Source organism: Malus sylvestris, chromosome 5 (assembly GCF_916048215.2).
Source record: "Malus sylvestris chromosome 5, drMalSylv7.2, whole genome shotgun sequence".
Lineage (NCBI taxonomy): Eukaryota > Viridiplantae > Streptophyta > Magnoliopsida > Rosales > Rosaceae > Malus > Malus sylvestris.
In genome coordinates this window covers 38777923-38801701 of record NC_062264.1, presented here as the reverse complement: position 1 = coordinate 38801701, position 23779 = coordinate 38777923, and the positions used below count along the sequence as shown (strand labels likewise).

The window sequence follows — 23779 nt, the reverse complement described above, 5'->3', positions numbered from 1 at the left end:
AATTTAAACTACCACAATTCCAATTCAAACTAATAAATAATGGACAGCCCAAATCGTTTCTAAACAATTCAATGGTGGCGATTAATTCTAACTATAATTAAAAAATATATATTAATATATAATTTTGGTTCGGTTCGGGATTCCCAAGAAATTGAATAAGCAGTCTCCAATCCCATACCAAATGGTTCAATATCGGTTCAGGATTCCGTTCCGAAATTTCAAGAATCTCGGTTTTGGACTTTTTCAGTTTAGGATCGGGATTTTTTCGATTTGGTTTGGAATTTTTAGAATTTTTTCCAGCCCTATGTAGAACAGATGATTGAAAGGATAGAAAAACAGTTGAAAAGACAAAACGTTGGTAACAAGGTTCAAGCATTGCATATTTGGGCTCTGGTGTCCAATTTGGACATGTAACTTGTCGCTTCAAAGAGAAACCTGCAATTTTCTCTAATGGAAGGGAATTTTTGGCCCAAAACAAGATTTTTAAGATTTAAGGACCTTTTTAGTATTTTGTTATTTGTTTAACTTGTTTCCTAACTGTAATGCTAGATAATTTAAGGTTAAGAGGTACTATGAGAGCAAGTCCACCCCAAGGGGTAGGCCGGCTCAAAGCATAAATAATGGACGGGCACCCCCCAAAAATTCTCCACCCCAGCCTAATAGGCTGGCACCTAGCCCAAGTTAGGCCATAGGCCGGACCAAAATGTACTGAGCAATTAGCTGGCCTCTGTGACATCAAGCTGGTGTCAGCATGACGTCACAGCTCCCTGAATTTTTTTTTGCGTCAGGCACGCGTTCCTGACAAGAAAAAGGTTGTGGGGCTCGTCGTTGCAGTCACGACAAAGGGGGCGGGGTAGACGCCACGTGGCTCGTTCTAGGCCATTGGATTTCCAACGGCTAGTTTTTTGGACTGTTGGATTTCCAACAGTAACAAAATTTTGAAAATAATATCCAACGGCTAGTGACGTGGCGATTTGTGGGCCATCTTATCCAGAGATCAATAGTCCACGATTTTAGACCCAAAAAAAAGGCACAACGGTTAGGATTAGTACCGTTGGCCACATGTCAACATATGGGCTGTTGGATTTGAATCTTTTTCAAATCCAATGGTCCAGATTAATTAACTTAATTAAAATTAATAAAAATTATTAAAAATACAGAATTTTTTTAAAAACATTTATAATTTTTTTTCTATAAATACCTAACCATCATCTTCCACAAAATAGTACTTTCAGATAATGACATGTGGCGTGACAAGATTGGTTAAAAATCCTAATTAAAACTACATTTTATTTATTTATTATTTTATAAAAAATTAATAATATTTTAAATGGGCTGGATGCCTGTGCATTTTGTAAGGTGGAGATCGTTTATGCTAGCGCATTTTTTAGACTTTGTGACAACATATTTTTTAGGGGTGGATATGCTTTTGGCTTTACCTCAACCTACATGCTCCACTCACAAAGCTTCAACATACAAGCTTCAACAAAAGAAAAATTCAAAGAACTTAGTGAAGAAGACTTTGGTGTATTTAACACAATACGTTGAAATGAAACAAAGCTTATTTATTGATATCTCCAATAAGTTACAAATATGTACATATACATGAGTCAAAATAAACAAACAAGAGGGAGCTTTCACAAAGGTTGCTTAGGAGAAGTCTCAGCAGTCGGTAGAGCCACAGAAAGAGAAGGCATCGGAGGGTGATCATTCGAAGCCTCAGTACTGGACAGCACCCTAGAAGGAGGAGGCATCAGAGGTTGATCATTTGGAGCTTCATTACGCGGTACAACTCCAGAAGACGAAGGCAATAAATGCCTTTGAAACAAACCCACAAACCTCTGATGATCATGTAAAATCTGACCATCAGATTTCTTCATCTGGTCAAGCTTCCTCTTCATGTTTGTAGCATAGTCATGTGCGAGCCGGTGCAACTGTTTATTCTCATGCTTGAGCCCTCTAATCTCCTGTTTGAGACTCATCACTTCAGCCGCCAATGATTCAACTTGGCGGGTTCGAGCAAATAGGCGTTGGGCCATATTAGACACAGAACCTGCACACTGAACATTGAGAGCCAGAGAATCCTTAACAGCCAACTCATCAGACCGTTTGGAAAGTAGTCTGTTATCTTTGGGAGTGAGAAGGTTCCTGGCCACCACCGCAACGGTCATATCATTCTTCGTCACGGAATCCCCAACGGTAAGAGGACCAGTAGGGGATAAGAAGGATGGGCGCCATATGTTGTCTGAAAAAGGCGTGGCTGCCTCTTTAACAAGGTTCAAGTCAAAACGACGGTCGGAGGGGCCAAACATTTTCAAAGGTGTTGAAGAGAGAAAAGGTCGGACAAATCAAGATCTTAGAAATGTAAGAAATGAGCTTCTACTGGTGGAGATTCAAGTGTGCTTTGGAACTTAATACCAGCCTCTATAAAAATCTGCATTCGATAGAGCTTCAGAAATCGAAGAGGCGCCTGCTCAGAAATCGAAAAGGGTTTGCTTTCTCAAAAGCTGGGCTGCTCAGAGACCACGAGGGCCGATCTCAGGAATCAAAGAGGCGTTTGCTTTCCCAAAGGCTGGGCTGCTCAAAGACCACTAAGGTCGATCGCAGAAATCGAAGAGGCGCTTGCTTTCTCAAAAGCTGGGCTGCTCAGAGACCACGAGGGCCGATCTCAGAAATCGAAGAGGCACCTGCTTTTTCAACCTTGTCAGCACCTGTCACATGCACACTCAACTTTGCGGAAATTACGGGCATTCTGTCGAAGATTTCTAGTGAAGTAGAAAGCACGTGAATGTTACTGTTCAATCATCCACTTTCCACATGCAACATTAGCTCACGGGTACCACAGATAACTTTGCCAAAAATCTCTGACAAAGTTTAGACACGTGAAGCTTGCAGCTCCCATTACATCGCTATGACCAAGAAGGGTAAAAGAATAGCAAAGAAATAGCATTAACAAAGTTTAGACACATAAATTTTGAAGGTCTAGCTACCATATTATTACCCAAAAGGGTAAAGGAATAGGACCACTGCTGGATAATTGGAAAGTCCCTATGTGTCAACCTCTGTGCTCCGTGGCAAGGTAGACTAGCAAACAGGCCTAACCTTTACTCACATTCGAGAATACACTCCCAACAAGATTGCTTGCTTCAAGATCGAAGAGGCACCGTCCTCCGAATCTCGAGAGCCAGACTCCCAACATGATTACTTTCTCAAAAAACGACGAGACACCGCTCTCCGAATCTCGAGAGCCAGACTCCTAGCAGGATTGCTTTCTCAAAAATCAAAGAGGCACCGTTCTCTGAATCTCGAGAGACAGATCCCCGACATGATTGCTTGTTCGAAAACCGAAGAGGCACCGCTTTCTCAACTTCGAGAGCCCCTTAGATAAAGCTTGTATGTAATCCTCACATCGTTTTCTCAACTTCGAGAGCCAGATCTCCTTGGATAAAGCTTGTCTGTAATCTTCACACATAACATCAGCTTTCCAGATACCACAGACCACTTTTTCAAAGTGCTCTGACAGAGTTAAAACACGTGAAGCTAGCAGCTCCCACTACCGTGCTATGACCAATCAGGGTAAAGGAATAGCATTACTCCTTGTTGTTAGGGAGACTCATATATATGTCGACCTCTATCCTCAACGGACAGGCAAACCTGCAAAAATGCTCAACCCTTCCTCATATCTGAGAGGGCACTCCCAACGAAGCCTCTCGAAATACTCAGCTTTATTTCCCCCCGAGAATACCTCTGCAAACAAGTTACACCAGAGCAAGAATATCTCATATCATCATGGTTAAAAGCAAGAGTATCCCATATCATGCTTTTTTTCCTGTCTTTTCCTTTGGCCTTGTTCTTACCTACAAGACAAGGAGAAAGAGAGCAATCAGTCAGCACTTGGAATCAAGCTTCCAGTTCGGAACTGACTGCCTGGAACCCCTTACCTGATTACTTACCTGGCATTGCTATCGAGTACTCATCTTCAACATCTTATGCTCCCCAAGAAGATACCACATCTGCCTGAGGAACAAATAGGGTAAGTGGGAAGGATACAAGGAAGCATGTGGAGACAAGCGCAACAGAACACGTGCCGATACATCCACTACTTTGTCAACAGCAAAAGTATCTCATATCAGCAGGGTCGAACATACTCTAGATTTGATGGACTTGTTTTGACCCTCAAATTCTTCAGTCGGCCTTATACTCTGGCGGAAACCAGAAAACCCTCCAGCCCAGTTCAAGAATAAGCATGTGGAAAGTTACTTCTTCAAAAGCAAAAGTATCTCATATCACATTTTCTCATTTTCTTCTCTTTATCCTTCATCCTGCTTGCAAGATAAGGAGAAGGATAACAATTAGCTGGAACTCGAAATCAAACTTCTGATCTGGGACTGATTGCTTGGAGCTCTGATTGCTTACCTTGTCTGTCACCTCTTTCAGCAGATCCCCTAGCTCGGTGACTTGGGGGACTCCTACTACATGGTTTGTATCGCACTTGATCAAGCCTGAAACTACATATAAGCGTCAAGTGAAATTGATACATTACCTAGTGCATCTCCACCAATTAAAGATACCACCCCTGGAGGGAGGAAGAGTACTTCCAAAGAAGATGCCACATCTACCTATGAGACAGATAAGGCAAGTGAAGACGATACCACACTTCGGTACTTAAAAGTTTCGTGATTACGAGATCATTCTCCCACAATATTTCCTAATGTCATTTGTACTAAATCATTCACTTGTACTCACTAAAGGAGAGCTTGAACCTATGTACTGTGTAAACCCTTCACAATTAATGAGAACTCCTTTACTCCATGAACGTAGCCAATCTGGGTGAACCACGTACATCTTGTGTTTGCTTCCTGTCTCTATCCATTTACATACTTATCCACATTAATGACCGGAGCAATCTAGCGAAGATCACAAACTTAATATTTAAGATGATATTTTTTGGTGTATGCTTTTCGCAAACGATATAGTGTTGATAGATGAAACGCAGGAAGGGGTAAACACGAAGCTTAACCTTTGGAGAGAAGTGTTGGAATCTAAAGGTCTTCGCCTAAGCCGATCAAAGACAGAATATATGGAGTGCAAGTTCAGTGCAAACGGAGGCCAAAATGAGTTAGGGGTGAGGATCGGAGATCAGGAAATACCAAAGAGCGACCGTTTTTGCTACCTAAGATCTATCTTGCAAAAGAACGAAGAATTTGATGGAGATCTCACCCATAGAATACAAGCTGGATGGATGAAGTGGAAGAGTGCATCCGGCGTGTTGTGTGACCGTCGTAGGCCACTGAAGCTCAAGGGAAAATTTTATAGGACGGCAATAAGGTCGGCGATGCTGTATGGCACAGAATGTTGGGCGGTGAAGCATCAACACGTAGGTGTAGTGGAGATGAGGATGCTTCGTTGGATGTGTGGGCACACGAGAAAGGATAAGATTAGGAATGAGGATATCCGAGGTAAAGTAGGAGTAGCCGAAATTGAAGGAAAGATGAGAGAAACTCGGTTACGGTGGTTTGGACATGTGCAAAGAAGGCCTACTGACGCTCCGGTTCGAAGATGTGACTACGGGACAGAGGTTCAGAGCCGAAGGGGTAGAGGAAGACCTAGGAAAACTTTGGAAGAGACCCTAAGAAAAGACTTAGAGTACTTGGATCTGACGGAGGACATGACACAAAACCGAGCGCAATGGCGTTCTAGGATTCATATAGCCGACCCCACTTAGTGGGAAAAGGCTTTGTTGTTGTTGGATATGCTTTTGGCTAATTATTGTTCATTGGGTCTTATCACTGCTCAATGAGTGGATTAAATGGCTGGGTGCTGGCGCATTTTTTTAGGGGTGGAGTTACTCTAAGCAACCTTATGGTGATAGGGTTGTATTTTGTTTTTCATTCAATAATAAAATTTGAAACTTTTCTCAAGTTTTGATGAATTTTAGTTTGCTAATAGATTCTAACTTTGAAACTTTTCGTATCTGTCATGTGCGCTGATTCGCCTCTGTAGCAACGACAAGTGCTGAATCGACTCCATCATTCAATCTTAAACTGGGAAACCCAATTGAGATTGAGGGGGATGTTGAATATATCATTCCAGCTCAACAATAGTTAGTTAGACAGTTGAGCATGTGGCTGCGTTGTTATAATTGTTATCGAATTAGTTAGTTAAATAGCTTAGGATGCAAGCTAGTCATGATGGCTATATAAATTGTATTCTCATAGTTGTAAAAATTAATTCAGTATCAATGTAATCAATCACTCTCTCTCTCTCTCTCTCTCTCTCTCTCTCTCTCTCTCTCTCTCTGCATTTCTTCGATCGATACATGTTCTTTATGCATTTCTGTGTTTTTCTGCATTTCTGTTAATAAAGGGTACCGTGATCCAAAAAGTGTTTGAACTCTCTCAATAAGACAATCTAATATCCGATTATGAGAATACACTCTAACTAATGCACTAAGATTTCACATTAGATAGGCATTATCATGCCTAACTAATATGCATTGTTATGAGAAAGTAATATGTGCAATTTTTTCCAACGGTGGGTTAAGGAGTGGGTTGGTGGTTTGAAAGAGGTGTACAGGGCTTAGGAAGTTGTGGTGGGTTGCACAAGTCCAGGGCAGTTATCTGCAATCTGCATCAAAAATCAAAGAAGAAAGTTTGGTCCCATCCAAATCACCAAACGAAGCCTTAAGTTAATTGATCAGCACACTGTCGGCTAGGAACCCCATACCAATTACCATACGTATTCCCCAGTGGTGTCCCTACATATATCAAGTAGCTATGCATGCACTGCATGCAGCCATTGGTAATTTGGTAGACCCCAAACCCTGCCCCTTCGCTCACAAACAGGATCCCAATTCTCTCTTCTTCTTTCGTATTTCTTTTCTTTATTTCCAAACAAAAGAAAGCGTTACTCAATACAATCACTGAAGCAAATATCACCCACATTCGCCGAAACGCAAACACTGTTGCTCATCGCCTTGCAAAAGTTGGCCCATCTCTGATGCAAAGTTGTGAATGGATCGGTTCTCCACCTAGTATCATAATATTGGAAATTTGAGTCGTTTGAGTAGAAATTTCTTTGTCCCACATTGGCCATTTCCAAAAACTTTCATCACTTTATAAGGCTTTGTCCTTTATAGAAAGTAATTGGAGTAATAGGCCTTGGAGAATAAAATTGGGCTCACCCTTGGGGTTGGGCTTTGGGGTACACTAATTAATTGTTAATTAATATATAATTAATTTCAAATTTAATTAACTTAATTTTTATGAAAATACTCATCCTTGCGAACAAGATTAATCCCTCTATATATACATCCGTATGCATGACATTTAAAGTACAGAAAAACATAAATCTCCTTATAAATCCATAGCATTCTTACTAAGAGTACCACACAGATATTCGCCAGAAGTTAAGTTTTTCGGTGCTGGAATTCTAACTTGATCGTTGACTTGATCGTTGAATCTTGGTGAAACAGATGTCCGTAGAACTACAAGCACTGAGTAGGGACGAAATTTCTGTTTCAAGGACATTGCAGTACGCAAGCCTCGATCATCAATTTTTCTGTTTAAATTTATTTCGTTGTTCATACTCTATTCAATAATTTTTATATTTGCATTTATTGTTTATTAGCATATATATAATTAAATCACATATTATTGACATATATCCAACACATAACTGATATTATTGTTGAGGACTGCATGTAGTTCTATGTTTAGAGATGGATCAACCTTTGTAATGCAGTTAATGATGAAATGAAATCTACTATAGTATCTTTTCAAAAAAAAAAAAAGGGTATGATTTCCTTTACAATTTCTCTGTCATAGACGTATCAAATTCTTGGACGGGTTTTCAGAATAGAAATATACAAATTTCAGTAGCTTGTGACATGTTTTTGGACCTCTCCAAAGGTCCAAAACCAGCATCATACATATTTTACATTATTATCCTAATTAATAATTAAACCCAACTTTATGTAATCTATGCTTCAAGATTATCATACCATTATGTCATAATAGTACAACAATTAAACTAATTAAAATATGTAACCTCTGCTTCAAGATTATTCCACACCATCCACACCCTCCACACACTATCAGACAAATTGGACTATTTAAAATCATAAAACCCACATTGAAATCAAGCAGCGTTATTTAATTAACCCAAAATGATTAAAGTTGTAATTAAACACATGATTATGACACCAACAATCTCTTGTCGGGTGGCAATAAAGAAAAAGTCGGTCTTAAACAAATGATTAAAGTTGTAAGTAAATGAAAGTAGAGAAAAATATTGATCTAGCAAAGGGGACAAGGAAAAAAAATGCGTGGTGAACAACGTTCATCAAGACGTTTTTTTCTGATCGATTTCTTGGCCGAAATCTACTTCTACCAACCGGTTGATATGGCGGTGTCCCCACTTGGCTGGGCACAAAATATCGGCTGCGGATTTCGTTCGTGTATCTTTTGCAGTTTTTGCTGGGACAACCAATGGTAACTTAGGATGTTTATAATGTTTTATGCTCCATTCCAATTTTGGGCGTCGGTGGTGAGTCGTGTTGGTTGAGGAAGCCGTCACGAAAGTGAAGTATGTCAATAGATCCGCAGGGAAATAAATATGGGCCTCAATAAATCGCAAACCAGGCGGGTACCCTTTCAATTTTGTTGGCATGCATGACCATATGGTATCAAGGGACAATGAACTTGGAAAACTTGAACATAAAAAAAAAGGAAAAATAACGTGGAAGACTTAACAAAATTGGAATTGTTCTTTTACCGTGTAATCCACTTACAGGTTCTGTTGTGTGAGTATAATTAGATCAAATTTGTAAATTGTACAATTTTATGCGTTTGTAGATGTGTGCTGAAAAACTTTTATGTGTCTAGCTATATTTTTGCGCTAAAGTTTGTTTGTTATTATGGAGGCGTGATAAATAAGTTTGTGAAACTTAGTATCGAAACACATGTTTTCTTGTAAAAGATGGCGTTTCATAAAATGAAAGCTTGAGCAACCAAAACCTTCATACTTTTTTAGTAAAGGGTATACTACATTGAAGGATTCGAGAAATTAAGAGAAAACAACTCAATACATCAAATGACGCCATCTGTCACTAAATTAACGCAAATCAGATGTCACTTATTAAAGAGTCTTTCCCTTACTAATCAAGTGGTAAGGTGCGACACTTTTTTATGAAGAAAACATACTTCAGAAAGTAGTTCAAGTTGCTTAGCGGATTAGAGTAAGAAACCGAAAATCTTGTTGGTTCAAATACAGTTCGCCAAATAATATGCCGATAATGAATATTACTTGATAAAAGAAATAGACACAATAAAATCTTAAAACCATCTCATGGGAGTTTTATTTTCTTCATTTTCTTTATTCCTTCCTTTGAAGGAAGGGGTTAGAATGAAATGCCTAGCTCTAGGAATCTTCATTTTGTTGTAAAATGTGAATTAGTCATGGTTAGATATATACCATGCTATATATAATAAAAAAAAAGGGAACATCACTCATATTAAAATGGAGAAGACAAAAGTTTCTATCACATAAAGAAGAATAAAACGTTGGGACCTATCTTGCGGGAACTCGTGCACAATTATAATAACAAAAGAAAAAAGAACACTGTGTCGGCAGTTTGAATCAAAGAAGAGGGATTAGACTATTAGAAGCATCTTGGAGAAGAACCAACCATTGGTGCTGAACAAAACCTATAGAAACTTTAATTAGGTCAAAAGAAAGCTGGTTCTAACTTCTAACCAATTGGTGGGATCATCACTTAATTAGCTAATTTATATTATCATCACTTAATTAATTTTTTTTTTATGATTGGAGGTCCTTCCCTCCTCTCTATCTTGTTGACAACTTGACATCACATATAGGTATAGTCAAATGTGCCAACACCAAAATTATTGGGGTATTGAAGGAATCGAGATCTTCTCCGAATTATTTCTATTCAAATCTGCCGGATCGATCAATCTATCAATCAATTTCTTGTCCTATTGAAGCAGCTGCAGCCACAGATATTGAAGCATTTGACAATTTATTGGACAATGTCAATGAGGGTAAACGGTACGTACGTGTGACGCTTGATATATATAGACGATTAATCATGGGAGATTTCAATGAGGAGGGTGCTACTTGTTGCCTTTTCACAAGTCCCAAGAAATTTCCGTACACAACTCAGCTGCAGGTTTGGGTTCGGGACCCGCCGGGACAACTGTAATTGGCAAGATGAACGCCATGCTGGCTACTATCTCATGACAATTGAATGTATCCAAATCTAAAGAGATACGCTCACTTATTGTGACGACTGCTCATGGATAGCTCAAATTAAAATTTTACGAGTATGTTTCATAATTCATTGAGTAGTCAATTGCATGCCTCAATCAACACTGTTCAACGGCGGATCTAGAAATTTGTTGAATAATTTTTATCTGATCTTATTAATCCGTATGTCGATCCACCGTCATTCGCAATGAATTACAATCATATTTGTCAAATTTCAATATAAGTACTAGAGCATGTATTAGAATGTTTGTCAGCATCGAGTGACGCAGTATATGTGAACTCACAAACTTTGTCTGACAACATAATATATATATACACAGAGAGAGAGAGCTTAAGAGGAGGGATTCCCATTTTTTGAAAAAAATGGGGATTAGGTGTGGGGCCCACTTCACATCAAATTTCAACGATCTGAACCGTCTATTTTGTTAGTCTTAATTCAAAGATCATCTTTGCAAAAATTCAATTCAATCCGAAACCATTTGCTTATTTAATTATCAAGATCAAATTTCATTTTTTCTTATATAACAAAGTATTCGTTCATTTCCTTGAACTCAATTAGATGTCTTAAACATTTCCAATTTAGCTAATATTTTGCAAGGATGATCTATGAATCGAGACTAACAAAATAGACGGTTCGGATCGTTGAAATTCGATGTGAAGTGGGTCCCACACCTAATCCCCATTTTTTTCAAAAAATGGGGATCCCTCCGCTTAAGCTCTCTGTATATATATATATATATATATATATATATATATCTCTCATAGTCATATTTATCAGCCTAGCAAGAGGCCATTCGCGGCAAGCATGAGAGATCTGTGAGATTTCTGGCAGAAAATGTCGGTCCATCCGTACATGCAGATCGAAGCTGGTGAAGAAAGAAAAAGAAAATAAATAATCATACGAACACTCACATGTTATTAGGGCCTACAAGGATTTTCAGTTTCCATGGCTTATAACGATCACAAGATTTCACAGCCAGATAGTAATACTACTCCTCTTGTGGGAGAGACTAGAGAGAGATGAAATTATGAATTAACTGGTGTACCTACGTACGTAGTACTTGATAAGTCAGGGGCTCCACTCGATATGGCTGTCTATCTATATTTATTTAAGTGGAAATTTGGATACTAGGAGACGATGACATTCACAAATCAAAATTTCAATGTGGATCGACCTGTCTACAGCCAAAAGCAAATATCTTTTGATTTACATTGGTGTGATCTATGGAAAAAGAAAAAAAGGGAAATGCTTTAGGGAATCATGAATTTGATGCATCTTTCCTACAAACGATGGACTCTTCACTAAAATCAAATAAGAATGTTTACATCATAAGCTAAAGTATTGAACAATCTTTCGTCCCTAATTACATAACAACGACGATGACCTCTTTGTTAGAGACACATCTAAAACAACCGAAAATGTACAACTCCATTGAACTTATACGGAGTGTAAAGAAACCCTAAACTCTAAACTTCAAAAGGTATCGTTGACCCTAAAAATTACAAAACCTACGTGGCGTGAAGGCTAAGTAAGTATGAGTTAACTAAGTCCTTTTTGTGAATGTGGGCGTGCCAACTTGCAACCAAACTCGGTTGGGCAAGTAGAATACATGTGGTGGTGGTGTCAAATGGGCTACTAACTTATGCACTGAAGCGATTACGACCGAGGAAATAACACGTCTCGGCCTTGGGTTATAAAACCTAAAAACAAGGTTACTAGATCACTGGGAATTTCAATAACTGGGTTGGCTTTCACTATGCCAAACAAGGGGTAACTGGGTAACACCTCTCTTCCACGAAGCTGATGAGATGACCTATTGAGACGAGACAATTCTTTGACCTATTGAGACGAGACAATTCTTCCTGAGACTTTGATAGATAACCAAAACCAACTAGAAGCAATGTTCAACTAGTGCTGACAGGAGAATTAGGATAGTTATGGTTGTAAGAAGGGTTTCGCGCGTTTTGAGTTGTTTCTTGAGTTCAAGGGGCTCTCCATGTTGCAAATCCTCTTGTATTTATAGGGATAAATTATGTGCTGGTCAAGTCTAACGAATGACATAGTTCTTAATATATTCTGATTCTTGATGAGCATATTCTTTGAATATACACGGAATTATTGTTGATTGAAACTCTATCGCTACCAAGTATCGTCGTCTTCGACTAGAACTCTAAACCTAGGTTGATTCAACCTTTATCCGGAGACCATTTATGATCCTAAATATTTCTCTCATCCAATAGCATGGAATATATGGGCCGAGTGCGTTCAAAATCGAGTCCAAACAGGTATATTTGAAACTTTGAAGTCCATGGCGGTGAAGATCGAAATTTGAAAGAAACATGGCGCTTAGAATAGTACTGGTTACTGGCTACTATTTCCATAAGTAAAGGGGATAATGAGAAAGAAAGGGGATGAAGTTGAAGTTCCAATAAAGCAGTATTAATTTATCATCGGAAGTAGCTGAGTTATATCGATCCCTCTAGTACTTCTCATCCCTTCCATAAACTGAACCCAGGATCTTCTATTTTCTGCTCTATCTGCCAGAGAGGTAAGATAGCAAGGTACTACGGACATTTTGGTATACATGGCATTATGATAGGATTGTTTTTGGGAGCAATTTTTTATCTTCTATTCCCCACTATTATTATTCAAACTTTTAAATTGCAGTAAAAGTAAAGATTTTACTGCAAAATAACACTTTTTAAAAGGAAATAATAACACTTTCTATTTCATAACTAACATACAATGAACACACAAAAAGATAAGAAAAATGAACGTTAGAAATGAACTATTATTTGAAGTCTGCTTACAATTCAGGAATTTTATAATTTTGTTCTCACCCAAATAAAAAGTACTATGAAGTTAAAAAAATGTGAAAATTACTAGCCATTATTCATCGAGAATGATTTTCACGACACGGACATCTTTATATCAATGGCACAAAAATATGTGTAAGTTTTTTTGTTCACATGATGTGCATTATTGACGTGAGACATCAGAATAATAATGTAACCGTATTATGTAAGTTAATTTTTTTCTCTTAAGAGTTAATCTATATTACTCATAGAGTGTCCTTTGAGTCAATAATTGAGAATAATTACCACTCAAAAATGCCAAAACCCTAAATAATATTTTTTAAGGACACTTTGGATGCGATCCCTAACTATCAATATTCTTTGACTAAAACCTTGTTGGTTTTCAATTTTTGATCGAAGTCCCTGAAATTAATGTGATAATTTATTTCTATGTAGGTTACTATATTTTTTAAATTAAAAGTTGAAATTTATAGTTGTTTATATTAATGCTATTTTAAATAAAAAAATCCATAATTTGTGGATTAAAAAATGTTAAAATATAAATTATACTCTCCAATATATAAACATGGGTACATTCATCAAAATTAACCACAAAATGATTGTACCAAAATATGGGTACATTCTTCAAAATCACACAAAAAATAATAGAAATTAAGCTTAATAACATTAGTAAATTTCTTCGATTTGAACTTGAATAGATTAGAAAAAACAAGAATAAGAGTGTACCCATAAAATTAGGCTTAATAACATTAATAACATTATCAAATCAAGAAAAAGAGTGTACCCATATAAGTTTAAAAATGGATTAGAAAAAAATTGATATATTTAATAATGGGTACATTTTAAGATTAAAAAAATTTGAAAAATTACATGAATGGGTACATATAAGATTACAAAAATTGAAAACCACTTTATAAAAAAATTAAGGGGTACAAACTTATTCTAATTATTATTTTTTATTTTAAAAATGTTTTGAATTGAAACTTAGTTAGGAGTTTAGTAAAGGTGTAAGTAGTAAAATTCTAAATCAATTATTAATTTTTATTTTAAAAACTATGTAACTAACATGTAAATTCATTATTACATTAATGCTAGGAACTTTGATCAAAATCTGAAAACTAATAAGGTTTCAGTCAATAAACATTAATAACTAAGGACCGGATACTAATTTTTTCTATTCTCTACCCTCCAAACGTATTCAAAGTTTTTAAACAATTGTGGCGGTTTCGGAGCACCCTCCGTCCAACATACAGCTGCTGCATCTTTTCTTTCTCTTTTTTTCTCAATTAAAATGTTCACTTGGTCGTATGGTAGCTAGGTACCTAAGAATGTTCCAAGATGGTCACAGAAAACATTCGACTCGATATTAAAAATATCACCCTCTCACTCCCACACATCCACAAATTCCCACACGTACCTCTTCAAATCCCACCACGCACCTATATAAACCCTCCCTACTCCCCTACCCATCTTCACCATCATCCACAACAAAACAAGTCTAATATTCTCGAAAAGCACTTACCACTCTAGCCTGTACTTTTCTTAGAAGCTATAAGCCAAAATCCTTACCTATATTTTCAGTACGAACGCTGGTCTTTTTTGGCATTAAATCTACAAAAATGGCGGCTCCCATGCTCAACGTTGACACAAACTTGCTCGACGTCGACAAGCTCTCCTACGAAATCTTCTCCGTTCTCGAGAACAACTTCCTCTTCGGAAACCCACCAAAACCAAAAGCCTTCGACCCCAACTCCGCCGATCTCTCCACTCCTCTCCACCACATGCATTCTAGCAAACAGTTTACCGGAAAGGTCAGAATTCTCACCATCGACGCCGCCGGAGTCACTGATGGCATCCTTGCCGCCAATGCTCTCTCCCACCTCGAGTCCTCTCTCCGCCGGAAATCCGGCGACCCCAACGCCGCCATCTCCGACTTCTTCGACGTCGTTTCCGGGTCAGGTGCCGGCGGCATCCTCGCCGCCCTCCTCTTCACTCGAGGTTTAAAGGAAGGGTCGACCCGACCCATGTTCACCGCCAAAGAAGCCCTCGACTTCCTTATCGAAAACCGCCGCAAGATCTTCAAACCATCTCCGGATGGGGTTCTCCGGCGGGTTTTCCGGCCGTCGATGGCTGAGAAGGAGAGGGAGAAACTCTTTCGGAAGACGTTCGGGGAGCAGCTGACTCTCAGGGACACGCTTAAGTCGGTGCTGATCCCCTGCTACGACATGTCGTCCTGCGCGCCGTTTTTGTTTTCGCGGGCGGACGCGGTGGAGATGGACGGCTACGATTTTAAGATGATGGACGTGTGCGCTGCCACGTCGGCTCAACCGGCCGTTGAGGTGAGGTCGGTGGACGGGAGAACAAAGCTCATGGCCGTTGATGGTGGTATCGCTATGAACAATCCGACGGCTGCAGCTATTACGCACGTGCTAAATAATAAGCAGGAATTTCCGTTCTGTAACGACGTTGAGGATCTCTTGGTCGTGTCTCTCGGAAATGGAGAGTCCGAGTTTGGAAATTTGTCGCCTTCTGGTTGCCTCAGAATCGCCGGTGAAGGAGCTTCGGACTTGGTAAGAATTCTGATTTTTTTTTTACTTTTAATTTGCATTGTAAATATGTTACCTATGATTTCATTTCGGATAATACTTGTGTTTTCTTATTGGGAAACTTACTTATCCCTACATATGTTTTACGTATCTTCATCATACGAACATCATAATAGAAATAGGTCATTCTCTTTATTATTATCTAGAAATTATATCTGCAAAAAATATTGTACAAACATAATAACTTTGAGTCGATTAAATTGTTAATTCATAAAAATAAAATCAGTACAGTTTAAACTCATACTAGAATGTATAAAAACACAAGTATTTTTTGCCATTCTGATAAAACGCCATTTGTAAAAGTGAAGGTATTTCAATACAAGAAGCTTGACTTGTAGTTTTCACTTTGCATGGTAAATTATTAGGGTTTTCTAAAGAACAAAATAATAATATGGTAGATGCTAGTTGTACCATGTGTACGGTGGTTGGGTGGCATGATAAAGTGCCACCTAATTATTGATAAAATATTTTTTTGTTTGTTATAATAAACAGAGAGGCTCTCTTGTCCATTTGTGCGATATTTTTAATTTGGTGGTTAAAATCTTTTGGGTAAAATATTCTTAAAGCATATTTGGTGCTTAATTAATTTCAATTCTCTTTATGATTATGTAACCTAACTAATCATTATTTTTCTTTTTCTTAATTAAAGGTTGATCAAGCCGTTTCAATGGCTTTTGGACAATCCCGAGCAACCAATTATGTTCGCGTGCAAGCCAACGGCATCATATCTAAAATGCATGGAGGCCCCCAAAACTCCAACGGCAAAAATAAGAACAAGATAGACATGTTGGCCTTGACCGAGGAAATGTTGTCACAGAAAAATGTGGAGTCCATATTATTCCAAGGTAAAAAAATGGTGAAATGCACAAATGTGGAGAAGCTAGAAATGTTTTCCGGGGAGCTGATTATGGAGCAAGAGAGGAGAAAAACTTGTATTCTTCCAACCGTGGCGTTGAAGCAGACTTCTTCGTTATCACCCAGCAGAACATCGTCTGCCACAACCTTATCTATGTCGTCGTCATGTAATTAGGGCTTGAGTTATGTACGTAATATATGTTAAGCATTCACAGCCGCTCATGATGTATAAGATTAAGTGTCTGAATCTGAGCTGAGCTGAGCTGAGTTGCTAATGAGTTGAACATTTTGATATTTTTTTTGTATGCTTATTTGCTAGATAATTATGTAATTACGTTTTATGATAGAAGGATGTTTGCAGTGTGTATAGTATGGAGATAAGAAGAACGGATTTTTTATAGTTTGTATGTTTGATTCTGCAGGAGCCAATTTATATAATACACATTTAATTAATTATTTGCAGTTGTACTTTAGCTTTGGCTTTTGGTAGTGGGTGTGTTGAGGGGATTAACTTAATTTAAATTTAAGGGCTTTTTTGGTCAATAAATTGAGCCTTATGGGCCAGTTGCATAATGATGAAGAAAAAGCAAAATTTTTGTTTGTCACCTTAACTTTTATTCAAATTTCAATTTGTTACCTCAGGAACAAAAACAAACTCGAAATAGAGTGTTACATTTTCTCCTTTTGGATTCAAATAGGAGCTTTCCTTCCTAAAAGATTAGCAACAATTGAAATGATTTGGAGGACCCCCTAAAGTCAAAAGGAGAAAAATGTCGCGTATTTAAGGTTGATCGTGAAAGGGCTGAAACAACCTTATATAAGAGGGGAGTATTTTTGCTCACCACCATTTAGTGTGGTGTATGCTCACCACCCTATTTATCACCGTTAGATGAATTTGAATTTCGAGATTCGTGTAGTAGATAAACACAAATCTCGAAATTCAAACTCATCTAATGTAAATGAGGTATGTGCAAGATAGGTGATTCAATGTAAATGAGTATTTTCGTTTGGTGGAGATTTTGAATGAATTCATGGTAGGGGCAAACTAAAACAAAACATTTATTTATTTATTTTTTATTTGAGTTTGGTACTGTCTTTCAGGTAACAAATTGAAACTTGGATAATAGTTAAGGTGGCAAATAAAAAAAATCTCTCGCTGTTCTCTTTAAACTAAGTTACTTTGCCTTGCCAATCAGTACTTCACTTGTAAGTAAAGTACTGATTGGCAAGGCAATTCGTTACCAAATTAAGATGACCATTGTGTGGTTTAGCCAAACTCTCCCTCCCCTTAATGTAAAATATATCGTTGTACTAAAAAAAAAAAAAGTCATCATATGTTTTTCGTATTGGGCTGAGTTTTCTGGTTCCCCGGTTAATTTGCCCTAGTATTTTGGGCCTCTTACTTGTAGTAGCCCTTTAGAGTTTGGGCTTATTATGTAATTACCTTTTTCAACAAAATAAAAAGTAGTAAAATAAAGAAACTAGAATCTTTGTTTTGAAAAATCAAAACCAAATGTGGACGGATTGGATTTGAACAAGAGAACAGTACGACCACTCCAATTCTAAAAAGGAAACCGAACTAGGTCGGTTCGTTTGGTCGCCGACATTACTGTCGATGTAAATTCTAGTTCCACGAAAACTGGAAACCGCAAGACCTAAAACTACATAAAATTCAAAAGAACCGAGAGTTTACAGAAGAAGGCGGCAAGCTGCAAAGTCAACTACGGATGGCGATGTCTCAGAAAGCCTATCAGATATCGACGACTCCGAGTCCGAGGTATGCAGATAATGCGGGCATTGCTTTCTTATTCTTTTTTTCAATTTTCTGAATTGTTTTCGTCGAATGGTGTCTGCCCATTATCCTTAAGTTGATAAATTTAAGGATGGTGCCCAAAATATTCGATGATAATAAGAATTAATTTTGCATGCTACGTTGTTGGACTTTTATTTCATAGTTATTGTGAAAAGTTCCGTTCTTGGTTCATGACGGTCGACCACATTTTCCATGTCTGATAATTAAGGGGGGAAAATTTAATGAAAGATAAAAGCAGAGATCCTGAAAGTTACACCCACCTGCCCATCAGCGTACACTTCCATCATAGCCCACTCGGTAGTCCGTATAGTGATTTGGATTCGTATGTGATTGTTGCTTCTATTTTTCGTTTGTGAATTTCGATATGGAAGAACTCATGCTTCTGTTTTTTAGGTTGCTGGGTACCTTAACAGCAAGGAGGCGGCACGGTTTAAAAGATTAATTTGGGAAGTACTTAACAAGGAGGACTACGATCAGGTAATGCCCTTGTAAGTTTATAAGTTTTGGCACATTTGTTTTCACAAGGATTTGGTACAATGTTAGGCAATTTCGTTGTTTCTGTCTATTCGATGGTTTTGTTCTTATTTTTGTTCTATGTTTTTTATGGCCATGACTGTTCAAAGTGAACGATTGAGGGGATTTTGCATTTGATCATGACCGTACTAGTATACATTTTCCTTCTTTGGGTTTCTGGTTTTCTTCCTTCCACTCTTTGCCTCTTCATTCTTCCTTTAGTCATTAGCTCAGTGATTTTTTGGAAGTTCTTAACCTCAGTTCTCTCTTTCTAGAACTTCTGTACTCTCTCTCTTTTCGTACTTGATTCAAAAGCTCTAATCTTTGACCTCTTTTTTCTTTCTGGTTTCTCTAACTTTCATCTCCCAAATTCAAAAAGCATGCTGCTAACTGAAAATTGCAACAAACCCTTTGTCTTCCAGACAATTAACTTGTTTTTAGTCCTAATCTTTGAAACTATGCCTAATCTACGAACAATACTTCTTTTAAGATTCTAAGCACATAAAACAACAAATTCTGAATCCGTAAGCCCCACTAAATAGGCAATTTCAGATATCATAACCTGTTGTGTTTTAATGATAGAGCACATGTCTTGGAACTGGTGTCTTGCTTGCACTTTTTATGCATTTCGTTGCAGTAAAATCATTCCTTTCAAAATAGAACCTTCTAACCAAAACCTTGAATTTATTCATCATATCATGGGATATGGCCAGCTTAGCTATTTGGTTTATCCCAATATTTACTTCACTTGAGTTTATCTTTGCATTTTTCTAGACTGTCATGTGTGCATTGTTCTCTAAAGTGTATGCTTGGAAGATTCATTCAGCTTATTCACCATTCTTTGTCGGACTCCCATTGCAGTATCATTATCTGCTCTTGCTGCTGCCTTTGATGCTGGGGTTCTGAGTTATTTCATCTGAATCAAGACTTTGGTATGCCACTTGAACTTTGATTCATTGTTTCCCCATTCTTTCCATTTAAGGCAGCGTTACTTTATGTTTTTTTGATCGATTGTTTGATTTTCTGGGCTTATATTATTTCTTTGCCCTCTACTTTGTTTCTCTTCATTCGTTGTCTCTGTGATCCTGTGATTGTTCAAAGATCCATTGGTTTCTTTCTTTTTTTTGGGTTTCAATTTTGATTCAGGTTTAACCCAGTGATCTTGATTCTTTATCAAATGTTGTTAGACATTTTACATGTTTTTTTATCGGTTGTTTTCCACTCAGTGACTTGGATTTTCCAAGTCTCCAACCGAGAAGTTTTCCTCACTCGGGAAATTAAGGGAACACTACCTCAACCTACATGCTCCACTTACAAAGCTTCAACATACAAGCTGCAACAAAAGAAAATTCAAAGAACTTAGCGAAGAAGGCTTTGGTGTATTTAACACAATACGTTAAATGAAGGAAAGCTTATTTATTGATATCCCCGATAAGTTATAAATATGTACATATACATGAGTCAAAATAAACAAACAAGAGGGAGCTTTCATAAAGGTTGCTTAGGAGAAGTCTCAGCAGTCGGTAGAGCCCCAGAAAGAGAAGGCACCGGAGGGGGATCATTCGGAGCCTCAGTACTGGACAGAACCCTAGAAGGAGGAGGCATCAGAGGTTGATCATTTGGAGCTTCATTACGCGGTACAGCCCCAGAAGACGAAGGCAATAAATGCCTTTGGAACAAACCCACAAATCTCTGATGATCAAGTAAAACCTGACAATCAGATTCCTTCATATGGTTAAGCTTCCTCTTCATGTTTGTAGCATAGTCATGTGCGAGCCGGTGCAACTGTTTATTCTCATGCTTGAGCCCTCTAATCTCCTGTTTGAGACTCATCACTTCAGCCGCCAATGATTCAACTTGGCGGGTTCGAGCAAATAGGCGTTGGGCCATATTAGACACAGAACCTGTACACTGAACACTAAGAGCCTGAGAATCCTTAATAGCCAACTCATCAGACCGTTTGGAAAATAGTCTGTTATCTTTGGGAGTGAGAAAGTTCTTGGCCACCACCGCAGCGGTCATATCATTCTTCATCACGGAATCCCCAACGGTAAGAGGACCAGTAGGGGAGACGAAGGATGAGCGTCATATGTTGTCTGGAGAAGACGGGGCTGCCTCTTCAACAAGGTTCAAATCAAAACGACGGTCGGAGGGGCCATACATTTTCAAAGGTGTTGAAGAGAGAAGAGATCGGACAAATCAAGATCTTAGAAGTGCAAGAATGGAGCTTCTACTGGTGGAGATTCAAGTGTGCTTTGGAACTTAATGCTAGCCCCTATAAAAATCTGCACTCGACGAAGCTTCAGAAATCGAAAAGGCGCCTGCTCAGAAATCGAAGAGGCGTTTGCTTTCTCAAAAGTTGGGCTGCTCAGAGACCACGAGGGTCGATCTCAGAAATCGAAGAGGCGTTTGCTTTCTCAAAAGCTGGGCTGCTTAAAGACCACAAAGGCCGATCTCAGAAATCGAAGAGGCTTGCTTTCTCAAAAGTTGGGCTGCTCAGAGACCACGAGGGCCGATCTCAGAAATCGAAGAGGCACCTACTTTTCCAGCCTTGTCAGCACCTGTCACACGCACACTCAGCTTTGCGGAAATTATGGGCATTCTGTCGAAGATTTCTGGTGAAGTAAAAAGCACATGAATCGTACTGTTCAATCACCCACTTCCCACACGCAACAGTAGCTCATGGGTACCAGATAACTTTGCCAAAGTTCTCTAACAAAGTTGAGACACGTGAAACTTGCAGCTCTCACTACATCGCTCTGACCAAGAAGGGTAAAAGAATAGCAAAGAAACAGCACTAACAAAGTTTAGACACATAAATTTTGAAGGTCTAGCTACCATATTATTACCCACAAGGGTAAATGAACAATACCACTGCTGGATAATTGGAAAGTCCTTGTGTGTCAACCTCTGTGCTTTGTGGCAAGGTAGACTAGCAAACATGCCTAACCTTTACTCACATTCGAGAAAACACTCCCAACAAGATTGCTTGCTCCAAAATCGAAGAGGCACCGCCTTCCGAATCTCGAGAGCTAGACTCCCAACATGATTACTTTCTCAAAAATCGAAGAGAGGGTAAAGGAACAGTACCACTGCTGGATAATTGGAAAGTCCCTGTGTGTCAACCTCTGTGCTTCGTGGCAAGGTAGACTAGAAAAACATGCCCAACCTTTACTCACATTCGAGAAAACACTCCCAACAAGATTGCTTGCTCCAAAATCGAAGAGGCACCGCCCTCCGAATCTCGAGAGCCAGACTCCCAACATGATTACTTTCTCAAAAATCGAAGAGAGGGTAAAGGAACAGTACCACTGCTGGATAATTAGAAAGTCCCTGTGTGTCAACCTCTGTGTTTCGTGGCAAGGTAGACTAGCAAACATGCCCAACCTTTACTCACATTCGAGAAAACACTCCCAACAAGATTGCTTGCTCCAAAATCGAAGAGGCACCGCCCTCCGAATCTCGAGAGCCAGACTCCAAACATGATTACTTTCTCAAAATCGAAGAGACACCGCTCTCCGAATCTCGAGAGCCAGACCCCCAGCATGATTGCTTTCTCAAAAATCGAAGAGGCATCGTTCTCCGAATCTCGAGAGCCAGATCCCCGACAGGATTGCTTGTTCGAAAACCGAAGAGGCACCACTTTCCCAACTTCAAGAGCTGGATCTCCTTGGATAAAGCTTGTCTGTAATCTTCACACGCAACATCAGCTTTCCAGATACCACAGACCATTTTTTCAAAGTGCTCTGACAGAGTTAAAACATGTGAAGCTGGCAGCTCCCACTACCGTGCTATGACCAAGCAGGGTAAAGGAATAGTATTACTACTTGATGTTAGGGATACTCCTATATATGTCGACCTCCATCCCTAACGGACAGGCAGACCTGCAAAAATGCTCAACCCTTCCTCATATCTGAGAGGGCACTCCCAACGAAGCCTTTCGAAATATTCAGCTTTCTTTCCCCCCGATAATACCTCTGCAAACAAGCTATACTAGAGCAAGAATATCTCATATCATCAGGGTTAAAAGCAAGAGTATCTCATATCATGCTTTTTCTCTGTCTTTTCCTTTGGCCTTGTTCTTACCTGCAAGACAAGGAGAAAGAGAGCAATCATTCAGCACTTGGAATCAAGCTTCCAGCCAGGAACTGACTGCCTGGAACCCCTTACCTGATTACTTACCTGGCATTGCTCTCGAGTACTCATCTTCAACATCTTATGCTTCCAGGGAAGATACTGCATCTGCCTGAGGAACAGATAGGGCAAGTGAGAAGGATACAAGGAAGCATGTGGAGACAAGTGTAACAGCACATGTGCCGATACATCCACTACTCTGTCAAAAACAAAAGTATCCCATATCAGCAGGGTCGAACGTACTATAGATTTGATGGACTTGTTTTGACCCTCAAATTCTTCAGTCGGCCTTATACTCTGGAGGAAACCAGAAAACCTTCCAGCCCAGTTCAAGAATAAGCCTGTGGAAAGTTACTTCTTCAAAAGCAAAAGTATCACATATCATCTCTTCTCATTTTTCTTCTCTTTATCCTTCATGCTGCCTGCAAGATAGGGAGAATGTGAACAATCAGCCGGATCTCTAATTGCTTACCTTGTCTGTCACCTCTTTCAGCAGATCCCCTAGCTCGACGACTTGGGGGACTCCTACTACATGGTTTGTATCGCGCTTGACCAAGCCTGAAACTACAAGTAAGTTTCAAGTGAAATTGATACATTACCTTGTGCATCTCCACCAGTTAAAGATATCACCCCTGGATGGAGGAAGAGTACTTCCAAAGAAGATGCCACATCTACCTATGAGACAAATAAGGCAAGTCAAGACGATACCACACACCGGTACTTAGAAGTTTCGTGATTACGAGATCATTCTCCC

At 38.8% G+C, this 23779-nt stretch overlaps 1 protein-coding gene and 2 long non-coding RNA genes across 5 annotated transcripts; 2 read left to right on the top strand and 1 right to left on the bottom strand.

The window, feature by feature from the left end:
* Window positions 1–3825: 3825 nt before the first annotated feature.
* Window positions 3826–23695, bottom strand: LOC126622483 (uncharacterized). 3 transcript variants are annotated; one of them, XR_007623523.1, is made up of 3 exons: window positions 23269–23474; window positions 23074–23137; window positions 3826–3953 (listed from the first exon to the last, which is right to left on the bottom strand). It is a non-coding gene; the product is annotated as an uncharacterized LOC126622483 (long non-coding RNA). The 3 variants fall into 3 exon arrangements; XR_007623524.1 differs by lacking the exon at window positions 3826–3953 and adding an exon at window positions 22942–22977; XR_007623522.1 differs by lacking the exon at window positions 3826–3953 and adding an exon at window positions 23498–23695 and having other exon boundaries at window positions 23055–23137; window positions 23269–23447.
* On the top strand, window positions 14525–17021 carry LOC126622471 (patatin-like protein 6). Its single transcript, XM_050291276.1, has 2 exons — window positions 14525–15674; window positions 16360–17021. Exons 1-2 carry the CDS (start codon window positions 14724–14726, stop codon window positions 16738–16740), a joined length of 1332 nt encoding a protein of 443 aa, XP_050147233.1. The 5' UTR covers window positions 14525–14723; the 3' UTR covers window positions 16741–17021.
* On the top strand, window positions 18074–20104 carry LOC126622482 (uncharacterized). Its single transcript, XR_007623521.1, has 3 exons — window positions 18074–18342; window positions 18772–18855; window positions 19666–20104. It is a non-coding gene; the product is annotated as an uncharacterized LOC126622482 (long non-coding RNA).
* Window positions 23696–23779: the final 84 nt, after the last annotated feature.

Coding starts and splice junctions, on each gene's coding strand:
- LOC126622471 (XM_050291276.1), top strand. CDS start 14,724: ATGGCGGCTCCCATGCTCAACGTTGACACAAACTTGCTCGACGTCGAC. Junction 15,675..16,359: donor GTGAAGGAGCTTCGGACTTG/GTAAGAATTCTG, acceptor TCTTAATTAAAG/GTTGATCAAGCCGTTTCAAT.